The sequence below is a fragment of the Ochotona princeps genome, chromosome 6 (genome assembly GCF_030435755.1).
Source record: "Ochotona princeps isolate mOchPri1 chromosome 6, mOchPri1.hap1, whole genome shotgun sequence".
Classification (NCBI taxonomy): domain Eukaryota; kingdom Metazoa; phylum Chordata; class Mammalia; order Lagomorpha; family Ochotonidae; genus Ochotona; species Ochotona princeps.
The window spans coordinates 23437044-23453307 of record NC_080837.1 but is presented as its reverse complement, the minus strand read 5'-3'; the positions used below and the strand labels follow the sequence as shown (position 1 = coordinate 23453307).

General features: G+C 41.8%; 1 protein-coding gene across 4 annotated transcripts in view; it reads left to right on the top strand.

The window, feature by feature from the left end:
- The window catches only part of MYZAP (myocardial zonula adherens protein), an 86846-nt gene that overhangs the window by 40856 nt on the left and 29726 nt on the right, over nucleotides 1-16264 (top strand). The window contains exon 12 of one of the 4 annotated variants that reach the window (XM_058665789.1): nucleotides 5950-6482. The exons of 2 other annotated variants lie outside the window; for them this stretch is intronic. In XM_058665789.1, the coding sequence (XP_058521772.1) occupies nucleotides 5950-6003 (54 nt within the window). In that variant the 3' untranslated portion in view covers nucleotides 6004-6482. Of the gene's footprint in view, nucleotides 1-5949; nucleotides 6483-16264 lie in introns of those variants that run through there. One more of the 4 variants, XM_058665790.1, reaches the window with a different exon arrangement.

Sequence of the window (16264 nt, the reverse complement as noted above, 5' to 3'; positions counted from 1 at the left end):
AACCACCACCACCTGCTGCTGCTCAGGGCATTGGTTACCAGAAAGCTGGAATCAGAACTAGACTTGGAGTTGGCTGCAGGCACCGTGATGTGGAATGTGGGTGTCCCAGATGGGGCCTTACTGCTGTGCCAGCTGCCTGCCCTTCTCTCCCTTTCTGATTCTTCCTCATTCTTTCCCCGTTTCTATTGCTTCTATATCTTTCTTTTTTCTCTTCTGTTACCTTTTATCTCTGTAATATGAAGCATGAAACCAAGTTATATATCTGTTCTGCTGGGCACAGCTTACATTTTTTTTCTAACTTAAAAAGGTAAGTCAAACATTTATATTTCCTCAAGACAAAAAGAGTTTTTACAACTGGTGTGAATGTCATCTGTCTTTCTTACAGTAGTATTCAATAGAAGGAAGTCCACGCTGTGGTAAAGCTAATCATTTACTATTGTAGTTTTTTTTCTCTCGCTTAATTAAAAAATCCAATGGAAAAATCTGACAGAAAAAGAACTGTTAATACTAATGGGGTTATGAGAATTCCTCTGGGTCTAATTCTCTAACTCACGAAGAAAAGGTTCTGATTTAATTAAACATTTGGCCAGCAGTGGAAAGCTGAAAACACATTTTTTTATATTAAGTAGCACCCTAAAATGTTACCTGTCTTACCCATGAATTATTAAAATTAAAAGCATATCTATCTTCCAATAAATAATTCATCCACATGGCAGATGGACAAAGAATTAAAAGTATGTCTTAACATCTCAATAATCCAAAGATGTTGGAGATGTTAGTGTAATGGTTTAAGGTTGGGCAGTGGTGAGGATGGGGAGGCTCATCCTTTTTTGATTAAGTGTAGAATGCTTATTAAATATTAGATAAATCTTGTCCCCAAATGGAAAGTCCAAGTCATGCTGGGTGACATTGTGGCCATCACTGGGAATGATGGAGTGGCAGAGGCTCCAAGGAGGTAGAAACACACACACACACACACACACACACACACACACACACACACACACACGTGTCTTTGCAGCCGTTTAGTCCATCCAGGCAGGAGCTGTGCCAACCACAGTGCTGGGGTGAGAGATCCTGCCCTGTCCTCAGCAGCAGGTGGATGTCAGGAGCCTTTCCCAAGGACAGGTGTGGCTGTGTCACAGCATCTCAGTGAGCCTGGACTTTCAGCGCGTAACTTTGGCCTCCTGCTTTCACACCCATGACGTCTGGAGTCAGGGCAGTCCCTTAGTTTTCCCTGTGTGACTTTTTAACTTGTGGGTGCTGCATGTCTTCTACTTCCCCTCATTACCCCAAACCTCAGGCAACTTGGCTTTTGATTCAGTTAAACTTTTATCTATAAGGATTTAAGACTAGTAGCTGGGGGTGGGGTGGGAGACTAGTCTCGAAGTCAGATACACTTATTTTCTCACATATTTCCAGATTATAGCTAGCAGTCTAATTTGAAGTGAATGCAGGAATGTTTATGTATTCCAGAAATGGACAAATACATGAATATGTACATGTTTGGAAATAGGAAAGTGTACAAAGATTGTTGTCCATGCCTGGCTTGCTTTCCTGTGACTTCATTGCTCCAAAATAAGCTCTTTAAGTTCTGAAGATGTGCTGTGGACGGGCTGGATCACTGGAGTGCCTCACAGGCTAAATTTGAGAGGACAGATTCAGACTTAGCACCACCTAGGGGCCGACCAGGTTTTACAGTGAAACGAGAGGAAAAAGTCTTTTTAAAGTCTTCATTTAAACTATCTACCTCGGATAGTAAAAATTGTTGGTCTGATATGCCGTGTTAACTTATGTTATGAAAAAAATTGGTTTAAAATTTTAATGTTTTGGCAGTCATTTATGGGAGTCCTTTTTTAAAGAGTCAGTAATGTGAAAAAGGGACACTGGAAATGAGCACAGACATAGGAGTGGACCTGGAGGGAAGCTTTGGTAAATTCAGGGTGTCCTGGAAGGAAGTGGGGAAGATGGAGCCAGTGAGAGAGGAGGGAGCTGAACCCTCATCACAGGAAGTGGAAAGAGAAGGCATTTGAATTCTGCATTGGGATGCAAAGTCAGGCCAGAACCACTGGGTGGCACTTTCAAAGCTCATTATCTGAAACGAAGAGACATTGCTGATACAGGCTGGCCTGGAGAGGATTTCTGCTTCCATTGTGGGCACATTGCTAGGAGCTGCAACACAAGTTGTCCAGTTCTGCATAGCTCTGGTGTTCTGTAATCTGAACGCCTTTGTGAGGGCAAGCTGGTCACTCCAGTCAGTGTTCCTTCTAGAAGGAATCCTCCCTTGTTTATGATGCTGTGCCTGTTGCTGTGATCGCAGCCTTATCATTACTTGGCATAAGGAATGAGATCAGCAAGGTCATAAACTGAATCACTTCGATCACAAGGACTGGATTTTGAGAAATGCAGACTGCCAAACTGGCTGCCTATGGAATCTTGAACATTGTCTTCAGGAGTGTGTTTTCATGTGTGATTTTCTGCTACCTGCTCTCAGAGGCAAACTGGACCTAGAAAAATAGTGTCAGCCCGTAAGTGTGACAGCTATGGGGACACATTCTGTTCCTTCACATGGAATTTGGTCATTGTCTGCATCAGAGCCTTAATGGAACCAAGGGTGTATATCCAGTCTCCATTCACAGTTGGTTTGAAAAACTTAGTTTATTAAGATGATGGATTTCTCTTTTTAGCTCAACACATCCAGGTGTCAGTACTGAGATTCTTGGAATCATAAGTGTTCAGTGAAATGTTTCTTTCCTCCTTAGTAGAAAATCATTTAATAATGATAATAATACAACAAATCTGAACACTCAGTTACTGGCCCAGGTTCTGCAAACCTTAGCTCAATAATGACTTGATTTCTATTTGTGAAGTAAGAACAACTTGTGCAGTGTAAGCAGCATTCATAGGGAAGCAGGTCCTTTTTTTCAAAAACAAGGACATGTACTTATATTATTGTATCAAGTTCATTGAAAAGAGACAATACAGTGTCTTTTATTAAGTGTGGCACTGTGACAGAGATCCTCCATCCGTGGGTTCACTCCCCAAATCGCCACAACAGCCAGCACTAGGCCAGACTAAAGCTAGGAGCCAGGAGCCAAGAGCCAGCAGCTCCTTCCAGGTGTCTCACATGTGTGCAGGGGCTCAAGCACTATGGGCTTCTGTTTTTCCCAGGCTATTAGCAGGGAGCTGGATTGGAACTGGAGCAGCTGGGACATGAAGCAGAGCCCATGTGGGTTTCTGGTACCATTGATGGAAACTTTACCCAGTATGCCACAATACCAGGGACCTCCTAAACTGGATTTTTTTTCTGCTGAGTAAGTCTCCTTTTGTGGTGGACATGAAAGATTAGGTATTACCCTACTATCACCAGTTCTCACAGCTCACAATGGCTCTGCCAGAAACAAAAAAATAGAGTCTCTTCCTCCCCAACCCTACATGAGCCTCTTTTAGACTTTTAAGAAGGTTTATCAGAAATATCAAGGGACTTGAAATTTACTCATCCACTCCCCAGAAATCCACCAACACCTATCTTGTGTTGGGCTGCCTGCCTGGCAGGAGACTCTCTTACCCTTGGCTGTTGCTCTGGGCCCTCACTCACACAGCTTTCCGTGTGATCTCTTCAGTCAGTAGGTTGGTGGCTGCCCTTCATCCATCTCCCTAAGCCACTGTCTGGGGCCAACCCAAGCAGCTTTCCTACTCCAAAGACAGTGATTTAAGGGGGGAATCTGATTGTTATTTGTCCTCCAAAAGGATGGTTGAAATTTTTGTCAGGGGTCATGCCATCAGGGTTCAGCTGCCTGAAATGAAGAATCATGTAACAAAGGTTTCTTTACTATATTCCAGTTCAGTCATTAGGCAGCCTCTCATTTTTTCTCATGTGTTCTTTATCTCCCACTGCTGTTTGTGATTTGGGAGATGTGTCTTTCAGCAAAAACTGTCTAAAGGGAGTTTCTCTTCAGCTGCAGGGGAGACGTTCCTTGGACTTCTTCTGTGAAAAGTAATTGCACTCCTTCCTCTGTTTCCATACTGTAGGTGTTTAATCAGTGCATTGGTGCAGTGCGTTGATTTTCTCATTACCACTCTACCCCAGGCCGCATATTACAGTCACCTTGGGGAGCTTTAACAAAATGCCTGCACCTGGCGGGGGGGGGGGGGGGGTGGAAGGCAGACTGGAAACAGGTAAAAAACATTTTTTAAAAATTTTGTTTCCTTAATTCTTCAGTGAGTCCAATCAGCAGCCAAGGTTGAGAGCCCATGCCCGGGAACCTGGCTGGCCTTGCTGGGTTTCCTGTTTGTGTTTCTGGCCAGCCTCTCACAAATACCTGGTTGAGCTGGAAGGCAAGGGATGACTAAAATAGGAAGGGCTCAGTGGGAGACAGCCATGGAGGTCAGCCACCAGGGACCAGCATCAGTTAAAGGAGAAAGCTGGTTCAAGTCTGTACCTGAGTCTCAGGAGGGGAATCTTCACTTCTGGGAGGAGTGTGGACAGCTCACTCCTTACAGCTGGATTGTCTTGGTCCTATCCATGTTGTAAAAACCTCAGACTGTTCAGCTGCACTTGGTGATAAGATGTTAAAGGTTGGATGAGGCACCCTTGCTAACCAAATAATAGAGACTTAAAGAGACAGAATCTACCATATGTCCTTGGAAGCTGGGATCTCACTGTTAATAAAGAGCTCAAAGGTGGTTTTCGTGGGTGTTGTTTCAACTCTGTGTGTGTGTGTGTACACATATCTGTCTCTATCCTGGATGGGTGCTCTTCCCACTGTGTGTGTGTGTGTGTGTGTATATACACACACATCTGCCTCTGTCCTGGTTTAAATTAACCCTTCTGTCAATACAGAGCTCCTACATAAAGAGGACACACTGTACCTCTTTAGAAGGAAAAGAATACAATGCTTTGGTGAGATGATAGCATAAGCAAGAACTACTCCTCTAGTGCAAACAGAGGACATTTTTGCATTTCCCAAGAAAAGGTCTTGAATATGTTCAGTCTCTTGGATCCTTTAAAAAAGTAATGGTATCCTTACAATGCGACAAACCAGGTAGGGAGGCTAGATGTGAATAACACCTTTATATAGGTAAGGCTTGGGTTTCCAACTCTCTAGCTAGTTGGCAAAATAGGGCTCCCTTTATCCACCCCTACCCTCAAACCAGACCCCTTGATTTGCCTCCTTTGGCTCAGAATCTACTGGTACCCCCTTCAGTGAAGAGAGCTTTATAGACAAACAGGGAAAGGTGGCTCGGAAAAAAGTAGTGAGAGTGGATTCTAGAATCAGACTGACCTGCATCTTCTATAGTAGATGTGGGATTTTTTGGAAGTTAGTAGAATGGGATGAATATAATATCTACCTAGGTGAGGAATTTTGTTTTTCTTTCTTTTTTTTTTTTTTTTTTTTGGTGTAAGTGAAGTGAGATGATGACAACTATAAAACACTTAGCATGTCCATTGGAACACAGGAAATACCCAGTAAATAGTAGCTGCTATTATTGGGGTTACTATGGATAAAGGGCTTCCTGCTGCGAATATCGAAAGCAATGTGAGTTAAAAGCAAAGTAACTGTGTTGATTTCCTGACCAACAAACAGGTCTGCCTTGCTTTCCTTTGGGAGTCTTGGTCCCAGCTAGAGCTTTGGGTGCACTTCTCTCTTCTGTGTTGTGGGCTGCTTTCTAGCTTAGCCATTAGCACTTTGACTAGAATATGTGTTTTATAAAGAGATTTAAAAAAATTAAATTCACTGTAAGAATTTTACATTTAAATGATTCAGCCATGTGCTCGGCACACAATCTGTTTTAAAACTGTTGTACAGTGTGCTAAAATGTGCCAAATGTGCCAAATGTCCTGGGGTTAAAGGATTCCAAGTCCCTGTCATTATCCACAAGGGGGTTGGGAGAGGAGCCAAAGCACTGAGCCCACCACCCTAACCTGCTCAATTGAACTGTCTCCAGATCATGTCGCACGAGCTGTTCTCCAGATTTAGTCTCCGGCTCTTTGGAAGATGATAAGATGGTAGCCTGCTCTGGGTCAGAAAAGATTCCCTTTATTGTTCGTGACTAGAAGAACACTTGTACATGGTCTACTGGGAAGAGGCGCTTACCTTTGATGAGCCAAGGAACAAACAGGAAGGACATGTTCTTGAAAGGAAAATCTGACCTGGGGGCTCCCCACGCACTCTGTGTGTGTGTGTGTCTACTTGTGCAGTCTCCGCTTCCATCAAGAGAATGCAAAGAGCTGCAGAGCACTTTTAGCCACCATGGGTTCCTAGACATCAAAGTGGAACAATGGAAAAAGACTACTCAAAAATTAATTCAGAAAGTGCCAGGTGGAGCCTGGCCTAAAATCTTGGAAAGCGAATCCTTACTAATGCAAAAGCTGCCAAGGACAACTGCTAAGGACATGAGATGAGAACTGAAAGAACAGCAGAACTCTGGGAAGGAAGTGCTTCTCATCTGAACACCCACCAGAAAACAGAAACAGACATGTGCCCACATAGCTTGATAGCTTGATTATATGTGTGTGTGTGTATGGGGGGTGGCCCTGAGGAAGTACTCTCTGAGTAGGTATCAACACTAGTCAGCTTAGCATTGTTCCTGTTAGCTTAAGAAAAGATTGGTTTGCTTCTTTCACCTTGGGCATTTGCATGAGTGGGTAGTTTAATTAACTTTATGAAAAGGATAAGCCTCTTTATGGGAAGGGGATATCTTTAGCAGAAATATACTAGAGTGAAGTATACTTTGTGTGTGTGGTATTTGCATGTGTGTCTTCCTGGAGGTGGTCACAGGTGCTGGTGGCACAACAAAACTTATTAGGGTACTTGAGAACCCCGCTAATAGCAGCAGCCTTAGCAGGGGTGATACTAACCAGCACAAGCCAGTAGGCTGAGCTCACAGAGTGAGTTCACGAGGAGGCCCCCAGTCCCTCAGTTGAGGGGCCATTTCTTTCTTCCTTCACGTCTCCTGATAGAGTGGGCATGATGGTGCTTCCTTGTCATTATTTGGTCTTTTCTTTAGGTGTTTTGTTTTGGTCAGCGAGTAGTAGGTGGGAAAGGAAGCAAATGGGTAACTTTATTAATCTATGCATGGGCACTTGTTTTAGAAGCAGACGCCAGATGCTCTTTTGGGTTTCCAGAATTCTACTAGGGAGATGCAAGTCAGATTTGAGAATCTGTCGTCTAAATAGCACCCTTGCAAGGTTATGAACACTTTTGGGGACTTCCTTTTATGACTGTAGTGTTTTTCCAAATGTCTGGTGAAAAAAATGTCCGGCCTTTGTTCTAGTGGAATGAATTCATTCCCCAGTTTTCAAAAAGCAAGATCATACAAACAAGGGGAGGGCAGTGAGATTTTTAGAGATAGCTGATCGATCGCTCACTCCCACACTGGTACCCTCTATCCTTGGGGTTTCTTCTCTCTTTGGCTCTGGACAGTACCATGAGGCCAGGTTGGCCTTTGTTTGTGGAGCAGAAGGTGACTGTGGTTTCCAGGCTGATTCTGTGGCCCTCAGAGGACCCTCCTCAGTGCCCTGCCCTGGGCATAGCATCCCCTTTTCCAGCTCTGGTCCTGGTTCTAGGCTAATGTCAGTTGCCCTAGCCCTGAGCTCCTTGCTTCACAGGATCTACCTCAACATGCCTTTGCTGCTGTCTTAATTTGTCCCTTCCTTGCCTGTACTGTGAAAGGGTGTGAACTTGGCTTCTTGCCTGGCAAACCTAAGATGTATGTTCAGATCCTGCCCTGCCACCCCACCCACTGCATCCTCTCTTACCCTTGCTTAAATAGGATCCTTTATCTTGGACTTACTTTTAGGGCTGCGGTTCTGTAAACACTCGGGTCTTCACCCTTAGGAGGTGCTGCTCAAAACCTCAAGAAAGAATTTATTTACAAGAAATGAAAATGTTAGGATTTTAAAGTCAGGTACTTAACCTAGAATTATTCGTTTTCTTTTTTGTTTTAAAACTTTAGATACTTGATCTAAAATGTGGAGAAAGAGCATGATTGTGTCAGCTTTTCCCCCCTTTGTAGTTGTGGAAGAACCATTGCAGGTTTGTTTTACAAGTAGTGATGTATGTATTCATAATACAAATTGTCCTTGAGAGACAGGGAGGTACTTTCCTTTGTAAATGTCATTGTGATTGTTCTCAAGTGCTTTGCAACCATGTTCTCAGACACCTGGGCCCCCAATCTGTGCCCATGGGAAGTATGTAAGGCTAAGCAGTTCATGTTCCCAGTCATTGCTAGCTGTTGAATGCATTCTTTATTTCAAGGGGGTGATGTGAATCTCATGTTCCCTCATTCACCCTGTGAAGGAGACAGTAGTTGCCCAGTTTTTGAAGCACAGGAAACAGGTTTAGGATCTTAAGAGCTAAGTAGCCAGCAGTCTCATAGCAAAAAATGGTGATGCTGGAGCGATATCCTAGTCTTTGGCTTCGAGGCAGCCCTCGTTCTTTTTGTCTTCCCTTTGTAATAAGCAAGAATTGTGAATGCAGATCATTACAGAGGATGACAAAAATCCAGGTACCTGTCTCTAGAATTATCACATTTAAGTTTTGACAAATTTGTTCCTGATTTTTTTAATCAAAGAAAACATTAAAGAAAAGGATCCCTTTTTAATTCCTCCCAATTTTGTTCCTCTTCCTTCTTCTGCCACTTCTCCCACCCTTCCATCTTTTTCAGAGGTAATTTGGTCCAGGCAAAGTTTCCAGATATTTCCTGCATACATATGTATGTGTTCTACTCTGCAAGGGAATTTCAAAAAGTTTATGGAAACAGAAAGAAAACAAAGTTTATTTTGGTACACAAATTTTTGAAATCCGTGTGTTAATTTTTTTTCCATTCCATGGTTTCCACATACATTTTGAAGTCATCTCCTGTAGCTTAGTTTATATTTTTAAATGTTTATTTCAAATTTATTTTAAACTACGGAAAATAGGTTTTGCTGTATATATATTACAGCTTCCTCCTTTCCCCAGTTTTGTTTTCGTAAGTTATCACATACAGATATAAATTATTCACCTCTTGACTGTGTAATATACTTTTATATGTCTGTATTGTAGTTTATTCTATTGCTAGATGTTTAGTAGTTTTCCAGATCTTTATTGTTTTACAAACAATGACACATGCTGCTCCAGAGGACTTGTTAGGGTGTGAGGCTGACACAGTTTCAGCATTATGAGGTAATGCCCAATTGCCCATCCGGTGTGCACTTCTGGCAGTCATGTAGAGGGCAAATTTTATAGATGCTCACTACCACTTGGCACTGTGTGGACTGTGATTTTGGCCAGTGATGAAACTGCACCTTGTGTTTTCCTTTGTGTCAGCTTGATAATTGTTCATTGCAAGCTGCAAGGTTTGAATAACTTTTCACAACCTTCTTGACTATTCAGGATTCTTCCTTTATGAAATGGTTACTCATATCCTTAACTTCTTTTATGTTATATTCATTTATATCATTTTTCTGCTGATTTCTACTTAATATCTATTAATATCTTAATTGTTTATCAAAAATGCTTGGTACTATCTTATTGGTCTTTGTCTGATGGTTATGTTTGAGAATTTCTGTGTTGTTAATTTTGGTGTGAAGTTAACTTTTTGTGATGTGTGGTGTGTGTTTATTTTCTGTAATTGAAAGTCGTAGTCGTAAGTCTTTAGGTACTGCTTGCTGCTTTACTCTGCCATTTTCATTATCTGTTGTGCTTCTTTGTATTGTTGTGGTCTGCTTCCCTTCCACTAGAATGTAAGCTCTATGAGGGCAGGAAATTTTGTATGTTTTACTTATACCTGTCTCCCTCCCTCATATCTGAAACAATTCTTGGTATGCATCAGGTGTTCAATAAATAAATATTAGTTGTACAAATAAAGAATAATGTACCAGGAGCTCTTTTGCGTGTGTTTATGTGCCATGAAGAGATTTCTCCCTTGCTATCTACCTTCCCTTTCATCCTCTTCTCTTTCCACTCATAGGAAGCTTGAATCTCTAACACCATTGTCCCACTGGGGTGTGTGTATGTGTGTGTGTGTGTGTGTGTGTGCGAGAGAGAGAGAGAGAGAGAGAGAGAGAGGTCTTTGTCAAGCTGGGGTTGTTTCTCATGCAGTTGTGCCATGAGTGTGTCTCTGAATGTTCCAGATCTGCTGCTGCTCTGCTGAAGTTTACAGGAAAGCCAGTGCCTGAGTCTTAGGAGTAGGAATGGGGATGATAGGGAGCCAGGAAGGGGTAATGCATGGAGAGCTCCTGTGATGGCAGCCAGTGAACATTTGGGAAGCACCTTTTGTGAGCCAAGTGTCAGAATGGATGTGAGTCCTGACTCTCAGAGGACTTTGTGCCTAACATCTGAACTCTTTAGCACTAAAGTCACATGTGGCAAGTGATGGACTTTGTTATGAATCACTCATGCCGGGAACACAGAAGCTTCAGAACACAGTGGTTAGTTTCAAAGGATTTGAGTAGATGAAATTGTGTCTCTCTGTGTCCTGCCTCTGCTCCCGACTAGGCTTGTATCTTAGGAAGATTACTTTGCCTCTCCTAGATTATTTTCTTGTCAATAAAAGGCAAAGATCATAGTAGTGCCTCCTCCAGAGATGGATGTAAGAATTGCAGGGTAGAAGGCATATGAGTGCTTGGCATAGTTAGTGCCTATAAATAACTAATTGTGTGTGGGTGGGGTGTCTTTAGGGAGGAGGCGATGTCTCACCCAGCCTTGCAGGATGGGTAGGATTTTTCTAGGCAGGAATTGAATGGGTGGAAAGGTCGTGCCATAAAATAGAGACAAAAAATGTAAATGTGGAGATGAGAAAGTATGCATATAGGTTGAGTTCAGGGAGCATTAATCTAGTTTAACTTCACTGTAGGAGGGGTGATCAGTGAGGCTGGAAATGTAGGAGGAGACTGGTTGTGGTGGGTGATCAGCACCAAGCCAAGAAAAATGCCTTTTGTTACTCTGTTCATGATTTCTCCATGCTTCCAGTTGCTTGATCAGATTTGAGAGAATTTCTGAGATAGATGTCTCTTCTAGGCGATCCATGCAAAACAGGAGAGGAGAGGACAGAAAGGACAGTTGCGAGGCTGCAAAGGGAGTCCTGGCTAGTGCTACCGAAGGCCCCTATTCCAGGGCACTTGAACTTCAGGGACATTTTTTTCAAATAATCTTTTTTTTTTTTTTAAGCACTAGTTTTGTGCCAGGTGTGGATTTAGTTGCTTCCAATTATACTCATGTCATTGTTCTGAAATTATTTTCTCCATGGATATTGCTGTTCAAGACAAGATGTTTTTGGGTCTGAGGCTACACCTATAAAAGAAAGCATGGAAATAAATATGCTTCCTTGCACTTCTCCATTCCACTTCTGATGTCAGAGGAGAAAGAAAACAACCAAATGATTTCAAAGTCCAGCAGATCCTTTGTCAAAGAGGACACCATGTGCCAGTATTCTTCCCAGCCTTGTCCAATTCCCAGGCAGCAGTGCAATCATGGGTTGTTACGACACGGAGGCTAGAAACTGGCAAATCCCTGGGAGCAGGATTGTGAAAGAACTGGGACTTGGCATCAGAGACTAACTTGGGTTTGGATCACCGTGCTAGAAGGGACTAGATGATTGCTGAGAAGATGAGCAAATGATGCACAGACCTTAGAACCTCCATTTCCTCATCATGTGTAGATAGCCACTTTGGGTTGCTTATTTTTTTTGAAAAAGATTTATTTAGTTGAAAAACCAAAAGAGACAGGCAAATCTCTATCTGCAGATTAATTTCTCAAATGCTTGCAGGTGCCTCAACCAAACCAAGCCAAAGCCAGGTGGTCAGTCCAGGTCTCCCATGGGGGTGGTGGCAAGGATGTAACTACTTCAGCCATTACCTGCTTCCTTCCAGAGTCTACATTAGCAGGAAGCTGGAATTGGGGGTGAAGATGGAACCCAGGAACTCAGACCTAAGCATTCTGACATGGGGTGTTGTGTCTTATTTGCTGTGCCAAATGCTGTCCACAGAATCATGAGTCAACCCAGCAAAGGCCTGGTACCCAGGGCACCCTCTTTCTGCGTGCATACTGAGTGTGCTCAGATTAGGAAACCCTTTTGCTCATCTTCCCTGATATTTGTACAGCCTAGTCACTTTCATGCACCCAGGAGGATCAAAGTGTTCTTCCTCTCCTTAAAGAGAAGTTGGGTTATCTTTCATATAGGATAGAAATCAAACCAAATGAGATTACCTTACCTCAGGAGCCAGTTTCAACGGATCTTTTGAATGTAGAGTTCTATTATTGTATATTACTTCAAACTTAATAGAAAAATTGATTAAAATATGTGCCCTGTTCATAACTAGCCTGGCTGAATGCCACAAGACACATTAATTGAAAATGAATTTCCACAAACCCAATCAAGCATCATGAACATGAAAAATGTACCTTTTCCCCTCCATGCCTCCATTGATTTTTCATTTTCCCCACTCAGAGCTTCATTTAGCAATTTTTCAGTTTCTTTTTGTTGTGCCCTTAATTCATTCCCTTCCCTCCCCCGCAATGAGATAATGTACCATTTTCCTTGTCCTTATTAAACTGTTCTTTCATGCTACATTAATGCAGGGCAGATTTTGATCTTGTGCTATTCGTCTATAGAGTATTATTTTTTTTAAAAGAAGCTGTGCTTTATTTTTATTCTTACATTTTGTGGTGGCTTTTCATCAGGAAGACTGCACTTGAAAAATACAATGGCTGTGAAATTACAGCTTGGAAGGTTTGTAAAATAGATTAAGGAAATTTATAGCAAACCTTTTCAAGGAAAGTGTGTAAAATACCATTTTTTCTCTTTTTTTTACTGGGTGGGTATGATTTAACATTATTCCTGCTCTTTAAAAGAAATTTATTTGAAAGGCAGAGTGACAGGAAGAGAGAGACGGATGTTCCATCCACTGGCTGCAACAGCTGCGGCTGGGCCATGCTGAAGACAAAAACCAAGAGCTTCATCCTAGTCTCTCACATTTGCTGGTCCCTCATTTGCTGCCTTCCTAGGCACATTAGCATGAAGCTAGATTGGGAACAGCGTGACTGACACTAAAGCTAGCTCACCAATATGGGGTGCTGGCATTGTAGGCGATGGCTTAACTACTGCTTGGCAATATTGACCCCATGATTCCTATTCTGTTGATTGAATTAAGACTACAGTGTGACAAGTCACAGAGGGATCAAGAGGTTATGTTGAATAGAAGGCTCTACCAGGACATGAAGAAGCAAAGGGACAAGATTGTGGGGGGTCCCAGGGAGCTCTGGAAGGATCTTCCTGTGTGCTTCATCCCTATTCCACTCCGCTCACAGATCCACTGAGCCCTTGCAGGTTTTGAAAACAGTAATGGGGTCTTCAAGCTATTTTCATGTCAAATTTTCAAAATTTCAAATCATACAGTAGCATAAATATGTCCTGAAGAGTATAAGAACTTGAACTACAGTATCAGATTGTACCCTAGAATTCATCAACTTGATACTCTCATTTTGGTGAGAAGTGTTTATCAACAGTTGTGTCTTTGATATGTTTTTCAGTGGGAAAGCAAATTAGTCATACATGCTGTTTAAAGTAGGAAGTTTTTGTAATTGAAGTCCATGGGAAAGAGGAACAAAATGGGACTACTGGTGACAGAGGTTGGGGAACTTTGTTAATATATGATTGAGTTTTGTGACATGTGTAAGCACATAAACATACCAGCCCCACAACTAGATTTTTAAATAAGGTCTAGGAGTCTTAGCTGAATATTTCTAAAATGAAAATGAAAACAAAAATTTCAAAGAAAATGAAAATATCATAATCTTAGTTTCGATATAAAAAAACAGCATTCCCTTTCCTATACAGAATTTTAAATAGCTTAATTAAATGAGGCAGTTTTCCTAATTGCTTAAAAAAAATAAAGTGGCAATTCAGTAATCAGGAAGCAGCAAAATGAAAGTAATTCAAGGCTTTACCAAGGGGTCATGAAGGAAAAAATTCTGTAGTATTTGATTGGTTAACTTAGCCAGCTAGAGGTGAGCTGGTGGTTTCTGAATGATAATTTGCGGTATGGGATGGTTGGCAGTTTCTGCTTGGCTGAGCTTAAGTTTCCCTTTCTGGTCTATATCCATATACTCTGCATTTGATTTCAGTTTATTAAGGTGGGAACCCACTTCACCTTGCATTAATGGCCTCCCCATTAATTGTGTTAAATTCCTTCCCTTTTGAGCGGTTTCTCTTTCATGAAAGATTGAACAAAGCTTGGATGTGACCCTTTCTGTCACCCGCTTAGCTGACTTGTCCTTGTTTCAGTGTGAAACCTCTAAGTGTGACCATCAGTTTTAATGAACCTTCTAGGATAAGCGAGGGAAGGAAGCACAGTTGATGGTACATATACCCTCTGGTGTACAGCATGCCTGATGGGCACCTTTTTGGTGTCATAATGTTTTTTGTGTGTGCATTATCATTGTCAGCTGGTAAAAGAAAACATCCCAAAGCACAATTAGTTAACAACCCACATCTGATGCTATCTAGTATTTAATGCTTATTTGCTGCAATAACTCTTCATCAATTTCTTTCCACAGTCCCTGAGCTCAATATTGAACCATGTTTATGAATCTTACCCAACTGGGACTATTCACGTAATTATAACTGTAGAATTGTATTATTTTCTGACATCTAACACCATATGTTCCATGTTCTGTGTGTCACTAATGGGAAAAAATTCCAAGGAGTGTGCAAGTTCCCTAATTTCCAGGATTGAGTGGAATCCATAAAAGAACCTGTCTATAATTTTGTGAAACTTTGTTTTTGATCATGATGGTGTATGGGCTCCTTTTGAAGTGACTTGGGAGGAATTCCTTCTCTATTGTAGTTGGTACCCAAAGCATTTTATAAAAATGTGCAAATTATAAAGTGTGACTTCACCTCTATGATTAATTAGGTCATAAGACATATGTACACTTTGAATTACACGAGAAGCATGATGATCGAGACAAAAGTTAGACCCAATTCTATTAATATCAGTTAAAAGGTTCCAGATTTTACCAAGATGGACTTTTTCCCCCCGTGTCTGTAAAATGATGGCTACAACTGGGCTTATTTTTGACCTTTAAATTTGGCTGTTGTAAAAGACTGTGTAAACCAAATAGGTGAAGCCTGCAAAATAAATGCTTCTCCTTGCTCAGTTTTTAATGCCCTGACTTGAGCCTTCTAACTTGGGTCATTTACCACCACCTGGTGACAGCGAGACCTAAATGCATCTTTGTGGTGGGTAAATAAATCTCTTAAAGGCCAACTTTGCAAACTTCAGTGCAGCTAGTAAGAGCAAAGGAACTTCATACATTCACTTGCGTGGCACCCTGGGTTTTGGAGTGGGCCTCACTTTTGGAGCTATTTGGGGAATACGTTCTAAACAAGGCCATCACAGTTCAATTGGGTTTTCAAGGGTTTGTTCTACACAGTTTTGCTCCTGAATGAATTGTTTAGGGCTGGATTTGTTGATTTGGTTTTTTTTTGACAGTCTGAGATTATAGAATGAGCAAGGACTTTACAGTCGCTTACAGTCTAGGGAGGGAGAAATACCTAGAATCACATAATCATAGCTAACATTTGAGTAGTTCTCAAGTACTAAGTGTTACAGGAGACAATGTTTCCGGGCTCTTTAGTATTGGGCATTGGCAATTGCAGGATCATCCACAAGCAAAGACTTGGGGATCTGATACTACTGGAATGCTACCAAACCCAGAAGCATGAGTTTGCCTGTTTTAGTAACTGAGGGCCTCACTGGGGAAACACAGGGGACATGCTACAGGGTAGGCTGCAGGGATACTAAGCTGGAGTTCCAAGTCAGCATCCCCTGCAGGGCTTGCAGGGTTTGGCCAGCCTTTGCTTTGAGGGATTTTTTTTTTTCTTGAATTGGAATAAGTCAACATTGGTCACAGAATATGAACAATAGGCTTTTCTAAAAATGTATAAGGGTTAGGCCTGGCATCATAGCCTAGTGGCTAAATACTTACCTTGCATGCCTTTGGGATCCCATGTTGGTGCCAATTCATGTCCTGGCTGCCCTACTTCCATCGAGTTTCCTGCTTGTGGCCTGGAAAAACAGAAGAGGATGGCATCCATGAGGGAGACCTGGAAAAAGCTCCTGGCTTCAGATCAGCTCAGCTCCGACTGTTGCAGCCACTAGACGAGTGAGCCAATGGACAGAAAACCTTTGTCTCTCCTTCTCTCTATAAATCTGACTTTCCAATAATAAGAACAAAAAAATCTTTAAATAAAAAAATGCATTAAGGACTTAGGC